This window comes from Sus scrofa, chromosome 6, assembly GCF_000003025.6.
Source record: "Sus scrofa isolate TJ Tabasco breed Duroc chromosome 6, Sscrofa11.1, whole genome shotgun sequence".
NCBI lineage: Eukaryota > Metazoa > Chordata > Mammalia > Artiodactyla > Suidae > Sus > Sus scrofa.
In genome coordinates this window covers 55,147,542-55,166,870 of record NC_010448.4, presented here as the reverse complement: position 1 = coordinate 55,166,870, position 19,329 = coordinate 55,147,542, and the positions used below count along the sequence as shown (strand labels likewise).

The 19,329-nt window shown below is 51.6% G+C and overlaps 1 protein-coding gene across 8 annotated transcripts in view; it reads right to left on the bottom strand.

The window, feature by feature from the left end:
• The window catches only part of MYH14 (myosin heavy chain 14), a 102,904-nt gene that overhangs the window by 33,884 nt on the left and 49,691 nt on the right, over positions 1-19,329 (bottom strand). For 5 of the 8 annotated variants that reach the window (XM_021094782.1, XM_021094783.1, XM_021094789.1 and 2 more), the window contains 11 exons: positions 18,885-19,003; positions 17,585-17,737; positions 16,903-17,076; positions 16,422-16,595; positions 15,070-15,184; positions 10,565-10,752; positions 7,312-7,433; positions 5,715-5,784; positions 4,279-4,439; positions 3,005-3,113; positions 826-957 (listed from right to left, as the gene is read on the bottom strand). In XM_021094782.1, the coding sequence (XP_020950441.1) occupies positions 826-957; positions 3,005-3,113; positions 4,279-4,439; positions 5,715-5,784; positions 7,312-7,433; positions 10,565-10,752; positions 15,070-15,184; positions 16,422-16,595; positions 16,903-17,076; positions 17,585-17,737; positions 18,885-19,003 (1,517 nt within the window). Of the gene's footprint in view, positions 1-825; positions 958-3,004; positions 3,114-4,278; positions 4,440-5,714; positions 5,785-7,311; positions 7,434-10,564; positions 10,753-12,345; positions 12,445-15,069; positions 15,185-16,421; positions 16,596-16,902; positions 17,077-17,584; positions 17,738-18,884; positions 19,004-19,329 lie in introns of all 8 variants that reach the window. The other 3 variants (XM_021094781.1, XM_021094784.1, XM_021094786.1) reach the window with 1 other exon arrangement.

Below are 19,329 nucleotides of genomic sequence, written 5' to 3'. Positions count from 1 at the left end.
CCCCTAGTTACGGCGTCGGAGCCCTGGGTACCTCCCTCTCCCTCACCTCTCCCATCAGCTCATTAGCTCCCCGCTCCATCTCTCCCGCATCCCCCCATTCTGTCCCCCATAACCCTGACGGGCTTGGGCCTCATCTTCTCCCGATGGACTCTCTCTCTAGCCTCCTGACCTCAGTTCTCCATCTCCAGTCCATCCTCTAAACAGCCCCACAGAGGACTTTCTGTCATCTCACATTGCATTTACACTCCTATGCCTAGACATTTAACCAGAGGAAATAATTCTGAAAAAAGCAAACAGAAGAATGCTCAAAAAGGGGTTTGCTTTACCATTATTTAAAGATACCAGGGGAGTTCCCTGGTAGTCTAGTGGTTAGGACTTGGCACCTTCACGGCTGCAGCCGGGGTTCAACCCCTGGTCTGGGAACTGAGATCCCACATCAAACCGCTGCACACCATGGTCAATAAAATAAAATAAAATAAACAATAAAATAGAATAAAACAAAGATACCAGAAACACTGGGGTCTTTATTAACAATGAAAGTCCTAGGCCTGAATAAGGTAGCCTGGCCACCTAGCCGGCCCAGTCCCCTGAGTATCTTCGTTGAGCAGCAACCTGCTCCACCCCACCCAATACCCTGGCTACTCCCCAGGCCCCTGCTCCCTGCATCTCACCCATCCACCACATCACACGTCGCAAATTTCTTCTTGGCCCCAGTAAATCTCGCTCTCTGCCCCCAACCTACCCCGCCCCGGCTCGCCCGGAAGCCCCGCCCACAACCGGGTCCACCCACAGCCCCGCCCTCCCTGGGGTCCCGCCCCTTCTTACCTGTGCCACCCGGCCCTGGAGCTCGCCCACCTCGCGGGCACTCTGCTGCTGCAGCTCCTGCACTTTCTGCAGTTCCTGAGCCCGTGCCTGCAGCACCTCATCCTGCCGCGTCACCTGCAGCAGTGGCTTCACCTGGGGATGGGGGGTGGGGAGGATGAGGGTGGTGCAGGGCTGGCTCCCACGGTGCTCCGCCAGCGCCACTGGGCTCGGGAGAGAAGAGCTCCTACTCTGAGCATTGCCCCATTCCTCAGTTCCCACACCAGCTCCTCCACGACTGGCCATGTGACCTTAGAAACCAAGGGCCTTAGTGTCCTCATCTATAAAATGGGGAGGGTGACAGCCCCTACTTCCAAGGGTTTTCGGAATGAGTTAAAAGAGCCTGGATCAGTCAGGGGTCGGTGACAAACAGCGATAAACGTGTTCCTTTTTGGCTATAGGATCCTGGGGCATACGAGTCCCACTGGCCACAGCTACTGGACCAGCTATGGACCTTGGTCCAAAGTCCAGAATGAGAGATGCACTTTTCACTGTGTGGTTCAGGCGGGAGTGACAGGTGTCACACGCACACGAATAACAGAAATGAAAGCTTCACAAAACCACCCTCCCCCTGGCTAAGTGGGATACACTTTGCTCATGTCTGTCTGATTATCTTTTTTTTCTTTTTCTTTTTTGTCTTTTTAGAGTTGCACCCACAGCATATAGAAGTTCCCAGGCTACGGGCTGAATAGGAGGAGCTACAGCTGCTGGTCTACACCACAGCTCACAGCAACACCAGATCCCTGACCCACTGAGCGAGGCCATGGATGGAACCCACATCCTCTTGGATACTACTTGGATTCGTTTCCACTGCGCCACAATGGGAATTCCCAAGAGCTGTGCTTTTGCCTCCAAATCTCCTCCTTTCTCCCCTCCAGCTTCCCCCTGGGGGACTGCCCTGCCTCCAACTCACACCCCTGGATCTGCCCCTGTGCCTTGAGCAGCCCTGTGATGCCTGCCTGGCTCATCTGATGTGGCGTGACTGGTTCTGGGATGGTTACCTGACTCCAGCCCATGAGAGTGGAACTTGGGACTCTGACTGGAGCTCTGAGATAAGCAAAGAGCACCCTGGCTGAGCTGGTGGCCCCCGTGTGGGAAAAGTCTGCCAGGGATCACCACGCAGGAACAAATGGGAGGCCTGGAACGTTGGGGGACTTTGGGCCCTTGTACCACAAAGGGTTAACTCGGCAGATCTGCATTGTCCCAACCCAGCACATTTCAAAGAAAGGACTGGCCCTTGGCAGGCTCCTGGGAGATCTTATCTAAACCCTTGGAGGAGTTCCCTGGTGGCTCAGTGAGTTAAGGAGCTGGCATTGTCATGGCTGGGAACATCTGCATGCTACATACATGGTCAAAAAAGCCCCCGCAAAACCAAGAACTCTTGAAATACTCTGCCTGATGAGAGTGACTTTCTTTACTTTGACCTCTGAAGGGGCTGGAGTAACTAAGGTCAAGCACATGGACAGTCAGCTGGTTATTTGACTCCCCGCAAAAATCGGGATGCTAAGGCCTGGGTGAGCTTGCTTGGTTGGCAATATCACATATGTGTCATCACACACATTTCTGAAAGAATTAAGCAGTATCTGTATGATTCTACTGGGAGGGGACAATGGAAGCTGGTGTCTGGTCTCTCCTGGGCTCTCCCCTGTGCACTTGTCTTTGGTTTTGTTTTTCACTGCACCCGAGGCATGTGTAAGTTCCTGGGCCAGTGACTGAACCCACACCATTGCAGTGACAACCCTGGATCCTTAACTTGCTGTGCCACAAGGGAACTCCCTACCTTTGCTGAATTCAATCTCCATCCTCTCAGTGTTATAAACCATAACCATGAGTGTAATAGCTGTTCTAAGTTCTGAGTCCTTCCAGTGAATCATTGAATCTTGGGGGTCTGAGGGACCCCCAACTCAACCCTGGATCCAGCTGCACCTAAAGCTGTCCCCTATCTTTTATCTATGTTAGTTTGAGTCTGATTTTTGGTCACTTGTTACCTCAAGAATTCTGATGGACAAAAGTTGGGCTGATTAGTCCCATTTTACAGATGCAGAACACTGAGGGCCAAACCAGGGAAGTCACTTGCCCAAGCAGACCTAACCCCGAGGTCCCATCCCATCACCACTCAGGCCAGCTCTCCAGGTGTCCTCACCTTGATGAAGAGCCGCCACCACTGCCAGTGTCTCAGCTTGAGGTAAGCTGCACAGTTCCGCTGCATCACCCTCAGGGCACTCTGCTGCTGCTGCCGCTTCTGGAAAGCCCTGGGTGGGAAGATGGGTGGGTGGGGGAGTGGAGGCTTGGCCCCTCCAGGCCTTGTCTCCTTAGAAAGGAAGCACAGCTCTTTCCAATTAGTCAACCACTATGACATGCCTGCTGGGGGCGGACACTCTTCTGGTATCTGTAGATCTTGTTTCGTATCATCCTTCGGTCTTGCCCTTGATTCTCTCTGCCCTGTCCCCTCCTCTCTGTCCCCACAGCCCCAGCCCCAGTTCAGACCTCATCTTACGCCACCTGGACCCTTGCTCCAGCTTCCAGGGCATCCCTGACGTGCCTCCAGAGGGGTCTTCCTAGGCCCACGGCTGACCCACCCATTCCATGGCTCCCTAGCACCCCAGGGCAGGTCCCTGCCCCTTTGCCTGGCATTCGGGGAATCCTTTATTCTCTTATCCCTCCTCTGGGCCAGTTCAAAGGGGGAGGGAGACTTTTCCACAAAGTCCCCGCATTCTCTCCTTGGCCTGTGACACTTCGTGTGGATGTGCATCTCTCCTTCTGCACTGGAGTCCTTAGAGGTACTGGCCACTGGGGTGACCCCCTTTACCTGCTTAGCCTGGGCTTTCTCCATTTCAACACAGGAAATCAGGCATCCATAGAGTTCCCATCATGGCTAAGTGGATAACGAATCCGACTAGGAACCATGAGGTTGCAGGTTCAATCCCTGGCCTTGCTCAGTAGTTAAGGACAAGGCATTGCTATGAGCTGTGGTGTAGGTCACAGACAAGGCTCGGATCCCACATTACTGTGGCTGTGGTGTTGGCTGGCAGCTACAGCTCTGATTGGACCCCCAGCCTGGGAACCTCCATATGCACAGGTGTGGCACTAAAAAGCAAAAAAGACATCATGCATCCTGGGAAACCTCCAGTCCCAGGCAAGCTGGGATGGGTCGTCTCCCTATGGCTAAGTCTAGCTTCTCTCTGTGTCCCCAGCATTGCTCTGGCTTACAGGAGCTTCAGGGACTGTAGAACCAAGACACTTGGGCCTCTAGTGGCTCCATCCTCTATTTCTCAGCCCTTCTACCAACTTGGAGGGCCTGACATTTGCAGCCAACTGGTCAACCCTTCCCTGCACCAGCCTCTGGGGCCATCTGGTCAACCCCTCCCTGCACCAGCCTCAGACAATGTGACCCCAAGAAATAGTGTGGAGACCCACTTGCGAGCCAGGTATCCCCGAGCAGCTGCCTGGAAAGACACGATAATATCCGTGACCTTCAGGTCTCGCTCCTCTTCCAGCTGGGCCAGAACCCCAGCCCGGAAAAAGATCTTGCTCTGTCCCACACGGTAGAGGTTGGGATCCAATTCCAGGGCCTGGATCTGTGAGGAGTGGGAAAGGGGTTAATGAGGAAGAGCAGTGATTGCAGGGAGCCAAGGACATACAGGAGGACGAGGAAGGGAACTAGTCTGCCGGCACAGTTCCGAGGGCAGGTTTAGAAATAGGGAAAAGGGCTTGCCCAGCGGCACAGCTCCGACGGCAAGTTCTAAAAACAACGAGGCTCACCTGCTAACCTGACAACAACGGCAACAATAACAAAATAAAGGCTTTGCACAACAGTGCAAAAAAATTGCTTCTTGGAAAAAATCAGTCTTTTCTGTTATTTACTTATTATTCAGTCTTTCCTGTAATTTGTTTGTTATTCTTTGTTATTTTCCTATATCGTTTTGTGACTCAATAAGATTGGAACAACAAAAATTTGGAACAGTAATAAAATAAGAAGAGCTTCACCTTGGAATTCCCCCATTCAGATCTAATGTAGGTAAAAACAAAGTGTTCATTGGTTTGTTACAAGTAAGAATAGGTTTTAGAGTTAGGTCATTGTGGAATGTGCGATAGGTTAGAACAGGTTAGACATACATTATTCTTGATGGAAAAACATAATAATAATCTTGCTTTTAATGAATTTTGTAGGAGGCTTTTAAGTTTTAGGAAATTAAGTTGCTTTGATATAAAAAATATTTTCTCATACTGTCCCCTGACCATAACGCTTTGACATTAGCACCCCAAGCTTTAATCTAAAAAATGGATTTTTGTAAATGTCAAATTCTTGTGCTTGTGACCTTTCTAGCTGTTAAAGATTAGCTTAAAACAATAACGGGTGGTGCTTGCTAAGAGTAACCACAAAATGTTTTGTACCGAATCGCCTTATTTTCATATAATGTTTTTCCACATGATGTTTTGTACCCATTATAGTTTTACATGATGTATTGTATCCGTTAGTTTTAATTAAGATCCTTAGAACACAATGTATATCTACTGTATGGTGTAATCTGAAAGTTTAACCTTTAAAAATATGATGTAAGCACTGTGATGTAAGTTACAATTAAGCTGTCTATATAAACTGCTACCTATGCTAATAAAATTGGAGCAGTCCAGCGTCCTGAAAAAAGGGACAAAGAGGCTGTCTCCGTGTGCATCTGCCGACACCTTCCATCCCCACAGGAACACCCTGGTTGCTGGAGCTGGACTCAGGCAAGTGATGAGAGGGGAGGTCCCAGATGCCCTCCTCTACCACTTTAGGACTGTGCACACGCCTGTGTGAGTGCACACACACACACACCCTCAAACCCCCCCAGCCTCCAACCCACACTCACCATCTTCTCACAGGCCTGCTTCCCATCCATAAAGCCCTTGGGGATGGCATTGGGTGTCAGGATCTCGTACCTGCAGCGGGTGGGGTGAGGAGTAACAGCAAACTGTCACTACGGCCAGGCACTGGGCTCAGAGTAACAAACAGCAACGACAATGACAATAGGAAAGGGAAGAAAAGCAGTCACGTATTACCGAGGGCCACACACCAAGCTGAGAGCATTCATACCACCACCAAAGGCAACAGTGACAATAAAAGCGGCCAGTCCTTGGACATTTACCATGTCTGATTACAAGCATTTTATGACACTGACGCCATTTGCCATTGAGACGTAAAACAAAGGTGGGTCTCAGAATGGAAGTGTGAGAATAACAAAGAGAGTGGCTGATGTTTTTGAACTTATTATGTGTTTGGTCCTAAGCTACATGCTTTATAGCTGTTTCTTTTACATTTCTCAGTGCAACTCAGAATTTTATTTATTATTATTATTATTACTATTATTTTTGTCTTTTTGCCATTTCTTGGGCCACTCACGTGGCATATGGAGGTTCCCAGGCTAGGGGTCCGATCGGAGCTGTAGCCACCAGCCTACGCCAAAGCCACAGCAACCCAGGATCCGAGCCACGTCTGCGACCTACACCACAGCTCACGGCAACGCTGGATCCTTAACCTGCTGAGCAAGGCCAGGGACTGAACCTGCAACCTCATGGTTCCTAGTCAGATTCATTAACCACTGAGCCACGGCGGGAACTCCCACAACTCAGAATTTTAAAAGTGCATTTCACAAACACAATGTGTCTGTCCTCAGAGCCTTTCCCTTGCTGTGCCCTCTCCCTGGATCCTGACATTTCATTTAAAAAAAATAATGCAGGAGTTCCCGTCGTGGCGCAGTGGTTAACGAATCCGACTAGGAACCATGAGGTTGTGGGTTCGGTCCCTGCCCTTGCTCAGTGGGTTAACGATCTGGCGTTGCCGGGAGCTGTGGTGTAGGTTGCAGACGCGGCTCGGATCCCGCGTTGCTGTGGCTCTGGCGTAGGCCGGTGGCTACAGCTCCGATTTGACCCCTAGCCTGGGAACCTCCATATGCCGCAGGAGCGGCCCAAGAAATAGCAACAACAACAACAACAACAAAAAGACAAAAAGACAAAAAAAAAATGCATATGATATACATATGCACACTTACCTATAATCTATTAATGTCATATATTAATATATATATGTTATGACCGGTGTTTGAGAACCCTGTGTATATCTGTATCAGCTGCTCAGTCACCAAGTATCTCTTTTAATTTTTAACTTTATTTTATTGACGCGTAGTGGACTTACGATGCTGTATGAGTGTCAGGTGTAGAGCAAAGCGAAGCCAGGCATCTTGTTAAAATGCAGATCCTAATTCAGCGGGTCAGATGCGGCCTGAAATGTGCTTCCCTAACAAGCTGCGGGTGACGCTCAGGCTGCTGGTCCCCAGACCACACTCTCGAGTAGGAAACCGCAGGCCCCGCCTCCCCCTCCTTGGCGCCCAGAGTAGCAGTGGGAGGGGCTTCGCACGCAGGTGTGCAGGCTTCCGAACCCCGAGCCCCGCCGCACCCCGTGCCTCTCACCGCTGCCGGAACTCCTGGAAGAGGATGCGGTTGGGAAAGCCCTGGCGACAGATGCGGATGCCCTCCAGGACGCCGTTACAGCGCAGCTGGTCCAGCACCAGCCGGGGCTCCAGCTTCCCCGCCTGCGGAGAGCAGGGAGACGCGCGAGGTCAGGGGCGGCCACACGGGGGCGCCGCTCATGGGACGACCGCCGTCAGCGGAACGCAGTCTAGGAAGCGGGGCCTCCGAACGACGCTCAGACGACGTTCTTTTGAGTAGGTAACTTTCGTTGACTTGTCTTTCTTTTACTTGCTTTTCCCCCCCAAAAGTAATACACAAATGGTAAAAATTAAACAGTACAAAACACTCAAATTATACATTCTGAAAGACAACTCTTGCCTTGCCCAAGTCCCCAGAGTAGTCAACACAACACCCAGTTTTTCATTGAACCTTCTAGATCAGTTGTTCTCAACCCTGGCTACCCACTGGCATCCTCTCGCATGGTGTTTTTGTTTGTTTGTTTGTTTGTTTTGGGCATGCAGAAGGTCTGCTGCCAGGAATGGAACCCAAGCCACAGCAGTGATGACCCTGAATCCTTAACTGCTAGGCCACCAGGGAACTCCTCCACTTGCATGCTTAAAAAAACCAAAAGCCGAAACCAATGCCCTGGCCCCAGCCCTGGGCAGAATATGAATCTTGGTGTGGGAAGTGGGAGGTATTAAAATATGACACTCACCTTTCTGGATCTTTTTCAAGGGCTATCTAAGCATATATGTCTTGTATTTATTCATTCATTATATATTTAACAAACAGCCATACACTGTTTCCTAGGCATTGGGGACTCAGAGGTGATAACGGAGATAAACCTCAGAATGTTTATGTCCCAGAAAAAAAGGGAGTTTCTGCTTATTTATGACTATTGTATGTTCCCTATTCCTGGGTAATAATGCTTCCATAGTGTGAGCGAAAGGGCGATATCCCTCCCCCTAGGCTCTCAGTCCACGAGTGGCTGGGATTGACCTCTTCTTGGCACTGGAAATGGTCATGTGACTCAGGCCAAGCCAATCAGTCTGGTTCAGGGGTGGGCACAGCACCATCCTGGGCCAATGAGAGGCAGCCTTGGGACTTTTGCTAGAGCCATGCTGTAAGAGGCTCTCCGTTTCCCCTGGAGTTGCTGAATGGAAAGAATGAAAGTCTGGAACCACTGGTGGCTGCCTTGCCTCCCCTGAGAAAGGAGAGATCCCTCAGAGAGAAGATAATATATAGAGAAGCAGAGTCTAGGAGTTCTCTGGTGGCTCAGTGGATTAAGGGTCCACCATGGTCACTGCAGTGGTTTGGGTTCAATCTCCAGCCTGGGAATTCCACATGCCATGGGTGTGGCCAAAAAAAGAAAAGAAAAAAATAACCAGAGTTTAGCAAGGGAAAAAAAAATTCCTGACATCACCATCTGAACATCTGGATCCAGCTATACCTGAAGCTGATTGTGGAATTTTCAATTATGTGAATCTATTCATTCTCACTTTTGCTTAAGCCATCTTAGTGACTCTCGCAATCAAAAGAGCCCCAAGGAAATGACTGAAAATAGCTAGAAACTGGAAATAATATAGAGGATGGTCTCACAATAACATTCAGTTCTTCTCCTTCCCTCCTTCCTTCCTTCCCTCCTTCTTCCATTCTATCCTTGAACAAGACATTTGGGGGAGTTCCCTGGTAGTCTAGTGGTTAGGACTTGGTGGTTTCACCACTGCAGCCCAGATTCAATCCCTGGTCTGGGAACTGAGATCCCACATCAAGCTTAAAAACCCTGCTTGCCATGGCTGGGAAAAAAAAAAGGCATTTGGCAGGCTTGGGTGGGGGAAATGCCCAGCGAGGTCAGGAGATTGATGACATAAAAGGAGACCAAAAGCTAGTACATGTGTGATATAGCACAGGAGCCAGGTTTCTCACTGTTGCTAAAAAGAGACATTGGACTAGAATGTGACATACCAGTGTGAACTCATGGTTTTCAATATAAAGATAGTTACAAAAATAAATATAGATTGTAAATATGTGTGTACATGTGTGTGCATGTGTGTGTGAGCGTGTCTATACACGGCTCTATGTCCTGAGAGGTCCTGGAAGTGACACCCTGATACCGCTGAGCACATCCAGCACCCAGATCTGAGGCTCTAAGCACCCTTCTCCACGTCAAAGGACCAGGGTTCCAGGGAAGAGTGGTAGAGTCTATGCATGGCATATTTCATCAAATATAAGCCACCAGCCACCGTAAACACGCTGTTCTCTGATACAGCTCCAAAGAAGAAAAACCCTCATCAATTGAACTCGGACCGGCCACTGAATGTAAGCCACATGCCAACTTTAGAGATGCTAAAGTGTGTTAGGCTTGATAAAATATGGAATTTACAGACATGAGAAGGAGACACACACACACACACACACACAAGTCCACTTACCCAATAACCACAGCTCCTACTTTCTGAAGACAGTGTAAGCCCAGGCACAGAATTTCATAGTCTCATTTTCCACCTGATTCTATAGGACCTATTCTCTGATGTTCCCAATAAGAAAACCTCGGGGTGGCCTAGGAGTCCAGGGGTGGTCTTCCCGCCCCTACATGACACCCCCGGCTCCAGCCTTCTTTCCATCCCGTGCACCTTCCACGCTCTGACCGACCCCTGGGATTTTGCACGAGCTGTTCTCTGCTTGAAATACTACTTCTTCGTTGGGGCTCAGACCTCACCTCCGCCAGGAAGCCCTCCCTGACTTCGCTGAGTAGATCAACTCTGATGTGATACTCGCCACTCCCACAAATTCAGTGGCACAGTCTGTGGGAGGTTAAACATCCGTGCTCCCCATTAGCTAGGAGAATAGGGGTTGGCTGTTCTTTTCTCTCTAATATGTCCCTACTACCTAGCACGGAGTAGGTGCTCAATAAAATGTAAGTCCCAGAGTTCCCTGCTGGCCAGCAGTTAAGGATCCAGCATTGTCACTGATGTGGCTCAGGTCACTGCTGTGCCACGGGATTGATCCCTGGCCCGGGAACTTCCGCATACCGCGGGGGTGGCCAAAAAATAAGTTAAGTAAATAAAATGTAAGTCCCAGAAATGAACGAATGAATTCTCCTAAAAGGACATTTAATCATGGGATGGAAAGCAACTTACTCAAGGTCACAGAGCCAGTTGGAAGTGGGCCGGGGACTAGACAGGATTCTGACCACGTCCAGAGGCTCCACCCGCACCCCGAGCTGCCTTCCCGCCCTGGCCGGGCCACTCACCCGCTTCTCATGGTTGGGGACAATACAGCGGACGAAGCTGGGGTTGGTGTTGCTGAGTGTGGCCATGAGGCGGCTCAGGGACTCCTTGTAGAGCTGTCCCACAGTCCGGAACATGCCCCGCCGGGGGCGGCCGCCGGGTGGGCCTTCTCCAAGACTGCTCACCTGCTCTAGCCCCACGATGCCTTCCACTATGGGAGGAGGGAAGCCATGGAGAGACACAAGAGAGGCAGGGGTCAGTTTGAAGGGGCCGGGTTAGCCAAAGGTCAAGGATCTTCTCATTTATAGGACCTGACACTTAACATATGAAACACCTCTCACAGCCTAGTAAAGTTGGGATTATCAGCCCACTGAACTGACGGGCAAACTGAGAATCAGAAAGAAGGAAGACAGTACCTGAGGCCACACAGCTTAAGATCTGAAGATCCAGGATCTGAACCCAGGCAGCATGAATCCTCTCAAACCCTGGCCTCTGACCCTTCTTTCTCCATTTTCCTGATCAGCAGATGATGCTGCTGCGGACGGCAAATGCTTACCTGGCCCTTATTCTCTGCCAGGCACTGCTCAAAGCTCTTGACATATGTCGGCTTATTTATAAGCCTAGAAAAATCGTTCCTGGGGTTCCCATTGTGGCTCACTGGGTTAAGAACCCGACTGGTATCCATGAGGATGTGGGTTCGATCCCTGGCCTTGCTCAGTGGGTTAAGGATCTGGCGTTGCTGTGAGCTGTGGTGTAGGTTGCAGATGCAGCTCGGATCCCGCGTTGCTGTGGCTGTGGGGTAGGCCAGCAGCTGGAGCTCTGATTCGACCCCTAGCCTGGGAACCTCCATATGCCGTGGGTACTGCCCTAAAAAGAAACAAAAATTGTTCCCATTCTGTAGTTGAGGAAAGCGAGGCACAGAGAGGGAGAAGGGCAAGAACCACAGCTGTGTTTTAGGAACTAAAAACAGTGTCACACTTAAAAATGTATGAAACCCTGACTTTCTTACAATATTTAAAACGAGGCCAAAAAAAATTTTTTTTAAAAGGAAAAGAACAAAAAAAAGGGGCAAACTGCCTCCCCAGTCACCATTTACCCAGAAAGGCCCGAGTTCATGGCAACTTCGTTTCTCTCTTGTCATCTGATGGTGTTTCTCAGGAACCTGCAGCTGGGGCACAATCTGATGACCTTGCTGTCCCCAAGCAGGAGGGTCATTGGGGTCAACCGGATAACTCGCTCTGAGGGCGGAGCTTGGGGCCCAGCGGCCTTTTCCCTCCCCAGGTTCAAGTCTCCCGCCCATCACCATCTTATCCAAATGACAGTTACCACTTATCAAGTTCCTATAGCACAGGTAAGAGTGCTGGGTTCAAATCCCTGCTCTGTCCCTGACCAGCTGTGTGACCTCAGGCAGGTGACTTAACCTCTCTGTGCTTCCACGTCCTCGTCTGTATAACAGGGGTAGGAGTACAAACACCTGCCTGGGCAAGTTGTTCGGCCAATTCCATGTGTTAATAGGGGTAAAAGGGCTTTGCCTGGTGCACACAGCACGCAGTACGTGCTCAATTCATGCCGCCGACACTGTCACAGCTGCCCGCATGGCTGCATGCGGTTTAAGTTAGAAGAAGGTGTGATGCTGTTACAAAGTCTGGAAACTGCCGAGGGAGCCGACCAAGGAGGAAAGGAAGAGGGAAAGACCTCTGCGTGGCGAAGAAAGGGGCCAGATGGTCAAGACCAGGTTCCCGGTCCAAAGGGCCCACCCTCCTCGTCCAGGAAATCTCACCCATTGATGCACAGCAACACCCACCCCCTGACGGAGAAGTGGCGGAGCCGCGCCTCCCTGAAGATCCTGGGGGCGACGGTGGGAAGGAGCCAAGGAAAGAGAACGGTTGTAAGCCCCCATGTTCTGGGGGGTGAGCACAGATGTGAGGAGAGGCAGGGAGATGGGGCGGGAGGTGTGAAGGGAGCAGCATGAGAGGAGAGGAGACAAAAGATGGCAAGAAGGAAAAAAGAAGAGAAGGTTATTAGTCAACAGCACAGAGCAAAGCAGGAGGGGAAAACTGACATTGGCTGTGAACGTTTGCTTTTTTCTTTTTTTGGCTAAATCTGAAGCATGCGGAAGTTCCCCGGCCAGGGATTGAACCTGTGCCATAGCAGTGACCCAAGCTGAAGAAGTGACAACAGCAGGTCCTTAACCTGCTAAGCCACCAGGGAACTCCTGGCCATGAACTTTCTTTTTTTTTTTTTTTTGCTTGTTAGGGCTGCACCTGTAGCATATGGAGGTTCCCAGGCTAAAGGTCAAATCGGAGCAGCAGCTGCTGGCCTACACCACAGCCACAGCAGCACAGGATCTGAGACACATCTGTGACCTACACCACAGCTCATGGCAATGCTGGATCCTTAACTCACTGAGTGAGGCCAGGGATCGAATCTGCATCCTTCATGGATCCTAGTTGGGTTCATTAACCGCTGAGCCATGAAGGGTACTCCCTGGCCATGAACTTTTAAAGTCAGGGAGACTGTCCCATTCACCTTTGTGTCAACCACTGAGGGCACCAATGTGGGCCAAAGGAATGAATGTCCTCTGAGAATGCAATGCCAAGGGTTTAATGCTCTCCCTAGAGGTTGAGCCTGTATCTGTTTTATTAGGTATCCCTTTTTGCCCTGGCTGCCAGGAAGCTCAAGGACTATCTCAAGGCTTCCAGCCAGATTATTATGTTTGCCTCTCTGAAGAAAGTTTATCTCATTTGCCTTTTCCCTGGGGCCGGCTGGGCACCCAACTCTGGGCTGTCAGGATGCCAATTCTGGGCTCAAAGCAGCTGTAGTAGAGATTGATGCCAAAGTGGCCCCACTTCGCTACTGCTCTCGGTGACTTGCGGCTCCTCGGATCTGGGCTGGCCTGGTGACTTGCTCTGCTCAGAACTGTGGAGGAAGCAACACTGTGCCAGGTTCCAGTCAAGGACTCAAGAAGCTTTGTTGCTGACACTTTTTCTCTTGGGACCCTTTGAGAGTCATGCAATATACAGGGCGTGGCATGTGTCCGTGAGTGGGGCACAGATTCTAAAGAAGTTGGAGGGGAGATGTTCAGCCTGAAGGAGGGGACCTGCAGCAGAATCTGTTGTTTCTAAACATCAGCACTGCTTTGTGATCCCCCTTGTGTAAACTATGTGAGACACCCTGACATCACATCTCTGTCTGAAATCAGCTCACGAGCTCAAGGTACCCTGTGTCCTCTCGCTCTGTGAGTTTGTAGTGGGAATAGCTTATCCTGCTTATTTGTTCTCTTGTCTAATTGCGTGGACTGACGCTTCTACTACCATGCTTTTCACTTCAATAAAAGATGAAGGCACCTGCTGAATAGCATTGAGAACTATGTCTAGATACTCATGTCACAACAGAAGAAAGGGTGGGGGAAAAAACTGTAACTGCAATGTATACATCTAAGGATAACCTGACCCCCTTGCTGTACAGCGGGAAAATTAAAAAAAAAAAAAAAAAGAAAAAAAGAAAAGATGAAGACAAACTGATAGATTCTGGAAACCCAGATTCAGGAAAAACCAAGGTGCTGGTTCTGCCAGTTTTATGAAACCATCTCTCAAACTGCCTCTAAGGATGGGGGGGCAGTGTAGACAGGGCTTTTCTGCCCACCTCTTAGGAATGTCAGTCTGAAAAGACTGATGGCTAAACTCACACGGGCATTGTTGGAGCAGGAAAACTCCAAAACTATACCTTGGTTTTTACTCCTTTTTTGTTCCCTGGACCCCTGAAGCTTGCTAAGGTGGAGAGCAAAGAAAGCAAAGCCTGGCACTTCCCATCGTGGCTCAGTGATAATGAGCCCGACTAGCATCCATGAGGACTCTGGTTCGATCCCTGGCCTTGCTCAGTGGGTTAAGGATCCAGTGTTGCCATGAGCTGTGGTGTAGGCTACAGACGCAGCTTGGATCTGGCCTTGCTGTGGCTGTGGTGCAGGCCGGCGGCTACAGCTCCGATTCGACTCCTAGCCTCCAAACTTCCATCTGCCGCAGGTGTGGTCCTACAAAGCAAAGAAAAAGAAAAAGAAAGCAAAGCTTGACTAACCTGTAAAACACCACCCTTCTGAGTTCTCTTGTTATTAATTAATCTTTTGCAGTTGAATCTCTTGTTTTTTAAAAGGATCATTCACCATTACAATTACTAACTTGGTCACTTCCTTTTGAATATTCATATACTCATTTCTTTTTCCGGTCTGATTGCATAAGCTACCATCACCAGAACAGTGTTTCACGGCAGTGTTGACAGTGGGCATCCTTGTCTCATTTCTGATGAAGGGGGAGTGTTTACCATTGAGTGTGATGCTGGCCTGAGATAGCAATCAATCGATCACTAATTGAAAACACTACTGGCAAGACTGTCTTTTCTGGCACCAGCTCTGCATCTGAGCAGACAATTCGGGTCCAGAACTCAGCCTCCGGAACCAAAGTGTTGGCACTGCGGGTCGGGAGAAGGGACACACAGAGCTCCAGGCTTAGGGCCCAGGGAAGCCGGTTCTCACCATCTTTCCAGATCTCTGCTGTCAGCTTGTCTGTGCTCTGGTGAAGCAGGGATGCGACGTTGTCATTCAGAGGGTCCATGTTTTTCATCAGCCACTCATTGGCCTTGTAGTCGACCTGCATGAAATAGGGCAAAGGAAGCTGGTGGGACGGTGGGGTCACTAAATCCCCCACGTTTCCAAGGAGCCGCCCGGAAGCTCTGAGACTCCCAGCTCTGGGGTCACGACTCACGAGGGTACGGCTGCCACCTTGTGTCCACATCCTGAACTGCACCCTCCCCCAGCAAGGGCCCCCCCTCCCTTTCTGTGTTTCCTTCACCAGTACTCTGCCCTTGTCTAAGACCTCATCCACCGTTGCCCCTTTCGTTATTCATTCTATACCAGCCACATTGGTCCTCAAATCTGCAAGCTCATTTCCATCTCAGAATTTCGACGCCTGCAGTTCCCCCATGATTCCCTTGCCTTCCCCCCAATCTTGATCATCACAGCTTCCTGCACACGCTCCCCTCACCAGGCAGAGGCTCCCGGAGCCAGGGCCTGCATCTGACTGGTAGCCCAGCACAAGGCTGGGCACACGGGCCATCTTAGAACCTGTCTGGGAAACAACGGAGTTCTGGACCAGAACACACAGGTCTCTTCCCAGCCTTTGTGCATGCTGTTCCCTCTGCTTGGAGAGCCCTTCCCGCCCGCCACGCGTCCTTTGCTGACTGCGTGTTACTCACCGTGCAGACCAGGGACTGGCAAATGATACGCCAGACCCAGCCTGCCCCCTCCTTTTGTAAATAAACTTCTATTGGAATACAGCCTTCATTTAGGTATGACCTGTGGCTTTTGCCATGCTATGGCCTACGGAGCTGACACTATGTACAGAAACTGTTTGCTGACCCTTGATTCAGATCAAACACTGCTCTCTTCCAGGAGCCCTCCCTGGCCTTCCTCCTTGGGACTTTGACGCTCCCATGACAGCACTTACCAGCTTTATAGCCCAATGATCTGTATTTGTCTCCCTCCCAGATATGGAACTGTGTGAGGGCAGAATCACATCTGACCTGGTCCCCAGCCTGGCTTAGCAGAGGACCAAGCACACAAAAGGCATGTATTTGCCAAATAAGTGAATAAAGGGCACCTAATTCGCCTCCTGGTGAACTCCTATCCATCCCTCAAAACCTACTGCAAATATCCCCTCCTTGAGGAAGCCTTTGCTGACTTTATCAGACAAGTCCTCACTCCTCCTTGGCTTTCCTAGCCCCTGGCCTGGCTGTGACGTGTCCCAGTAGCCGTCAGGTGGCCCCTGCTTTCCCTCTGCACTCTCCCTACAGCCTCACTCCCACCCAAGGCTGGCCCCCACCCCTCACCTTGCCCGCATAGTGCAGGACGCTGAAGTCGGCCTGATCCCGCAGGTGCCTTGGCCGCTGGAACTTGGGGTGACCACCCTGCTCTTGAGCCACCTTCTCCACAAAGGACTTGTCCGTGGCCTTTGGGAACCAGCACTCCTCATCCAGCAGGGCCAGGAGTCCCGGGGGGTTAGCCTGACCATCGACACAGATGGGGGAAGAGTTAAGTCAGATTCTCAAAGAGCGGGCCCTCAGGTGGCTGCTAAGTTTTAGTTCTTGTGCCACTTGGGACCTACACGCAAACACGAGAACAACTGTCAGAGCCGTTAATTAGCCCTTTGACTGGAGCCAGGCCCCGAGGCAGGCCTGTTCTGGGTTCCAGCGGTCACACGGTCTGTGCCACTTCCCCCATTAACTGATGGAGAGGCCGGAGGCAGGGCAGGGGGTGGGGCTGGATCAAGGTCACGTGGATGGTGGAGGAGACACGGGGGGCGGGGCTCACTGGCCGTTCGATGAGGTCGATGCAGGGCTGCAGGTCGAGGCCGAAGTCGAGGAAGGTCCAGGGGATGCCCTCGCGCTGGTACTCCTCCTGCTCCAGCACGAACATGGTGTGGTTGAAGAGCTGCTGCAGCTTCTCGTTGGTGTAGTTGATGCAGAGCTGCTCGAAGGAGTTCAGCTGTAGGGGGATGGGACGTGTGAGAAGGGGGACAGGGATCGGGGGTGGGGGATGGGGCCCAGAGAGAGGGGACAGAGACCCAGAGAGGGAGAGGGACAGGGACCCAGAGAGAGGGGGACAGAGACCCACAGAGGGAGGGGGAAAGGGACCCACAGAGGGAGGGGGACGGACCCAGAGAGAGGGGGACAGGGACCCAGAGAGAGGGGACAGAGACCCAGAGAGAGGGGGAAAGGGACCCACAGAGGGAGGGGTACAGAGACCCAGAGAGAGGGGGACAGAGACCCAGAGAGAGGGGGAAAGGGACCCACAGAGGGAGGGGTACAGAGACCCAGAGAGAGGGGGACAGAGACCCAGAGAGAGGGGGACAGGGACCCAGAGAGAGGGGACAGAGACCCAGAGAGAGGGGGACAGGGACCCACAGAGGGAGGGGGACAGGGATCCAGAGGGGAGATGACAGGGCCAGCGTAATGGAGCCCTGCCAGCCCCCAGCCCGGCCCAAAGCACAGACCTGGAAGATCTCGAAGCCGGCGATGTCCAGGATGCCCAGGAAGGAGGCGCCCTGGCGGGGGCTGCGATCCAGGGCCCGGTTGAGGCGCAGGACCAGCCAGCGGAAGAGGCGCTCGTAGGTGGCCTTGGCCAGGGCCTCCAGCGCAAAGTCGGCCTGCGGGGCAGGGACCCAGTGAAGGCCTGGCTTGCACACAGTGGCCCCAGGCCCACCCCCGGTTCCGGCAAAGAGACGCCGGGTGTGGACGCAGCCTCCTCACGGTTCATCAGGGATGATGACGTTAACAACAGCAGCTCGTTACTGAAGCCCTACTGTGTGCCAGGCATGTTCGTTCATGTTTCCTCTGCCCAAACCTTGAACCAGTTTCCACGGCAGAACAGTTAAGAGGGTGGAAGCTGGAGCCTGTCACCTAGGGTGGAATCCTAGCTCTGCCACTTAGAGGCTGTGTGACCTCAAGTATGTGAATAAACCTCTCTGTGCCTCAGCTTTTTCATCTGTCAAATGGATCCTAATAACACCTCGAATGAGAGCAGAACCTGGGTCCGCGTGACCGTCCTCCCACCCCCATCTCTTATACCCACTGTGCCTTCTCTGTCCCAGGACCTCAAGAGCCCAGGCTGGGGTCGGGCAGAGGCCTCTGCCCCAAAGCTGGATTCTGACAAAATCTAGCTTGTGTTCGCTCTTCCCTCCTCCCGCTGCCATCACCCCTGTCTGAGCCGCCATCGTTCTTGCCTGGCCTATGACAGCAGCCTCCTTGTGTCTCCCTGATTCCACTGGCGCCCCCCGGACCCAATCTTTATAAAAGACTTGAATCCTCACTGGATTCCTGCTGAACTCTGAATCAAACTCACCTCCTCACTCTGACCCCCAAGACCTTGTGTGATCCGTCCCCTTCTAACTTCTTTGAATATAGGTTCTATCACCCTCTCCCCACTCTCTAGCCTCACTGACCTTAATGTTCCCAATTCACCAAGCTCGTTCTAGCCCCAGGGCCTTTGCGCATGCTGTTCCCTCTGTTTCAAACCATCCATGTCTCACCTCAAACGTCACCTCCTCGGAGAGGACTTTCCTGACCACCCCAATCCCTCCCTTCTTAGAAAACATCCCTGTTTATCTTCTTTTATTATCAGATTCCCTATGAAGGCATGGTCGTTGTTTCCATGACTGCCTTTCTTCTGGCCTAGACCAAAGTTAGTCACTGAACACCCAGCCAAAGTTTGTTGAGGGAGTGAGAAAAAACTGGCATAAGCCGCTTAAAAATCCAGGACCCTCCCTGCGCCCACCTGCCCCCAGCCTCGCGCACCTGTTCCTTGGTCTGTGCTTTCTGCACGTAGTCCCGGCCGACTTTGATGCGGGGGGTGAGCAGGGCGCGGGAGAAATCGGTCACCCCCAAGCCCAGGAGGCGGCAGAGCTTCTGTGCAGCTGAGGGTGAGACACACCAGGACCCGATCAGCACTGGGAAGTGGGGGCACTGTGGAGTGGGGGAGGGGCGCCCCCCCCATGCTGGGGGAACCCCAGTCTCTCCCACTAGTGGCATTACAGGGTTCTAAAAGCGTGTGTATTCTCTGGCCCCAATATTCTCCTCCTGGGACCCCAAGCTGGCAAAAATAAACCTGAATGTGAGCAAAGACAGGACTAGGAGGATGTTTGCTCCAACATCGTCTATGATGGAGAGAAACAGGAGGAGTTTCCTGGTGGCCTAGCGGTTAAGGACTCAGTGTTGTCACTGCAGTGGCTCCAGTCGCTGC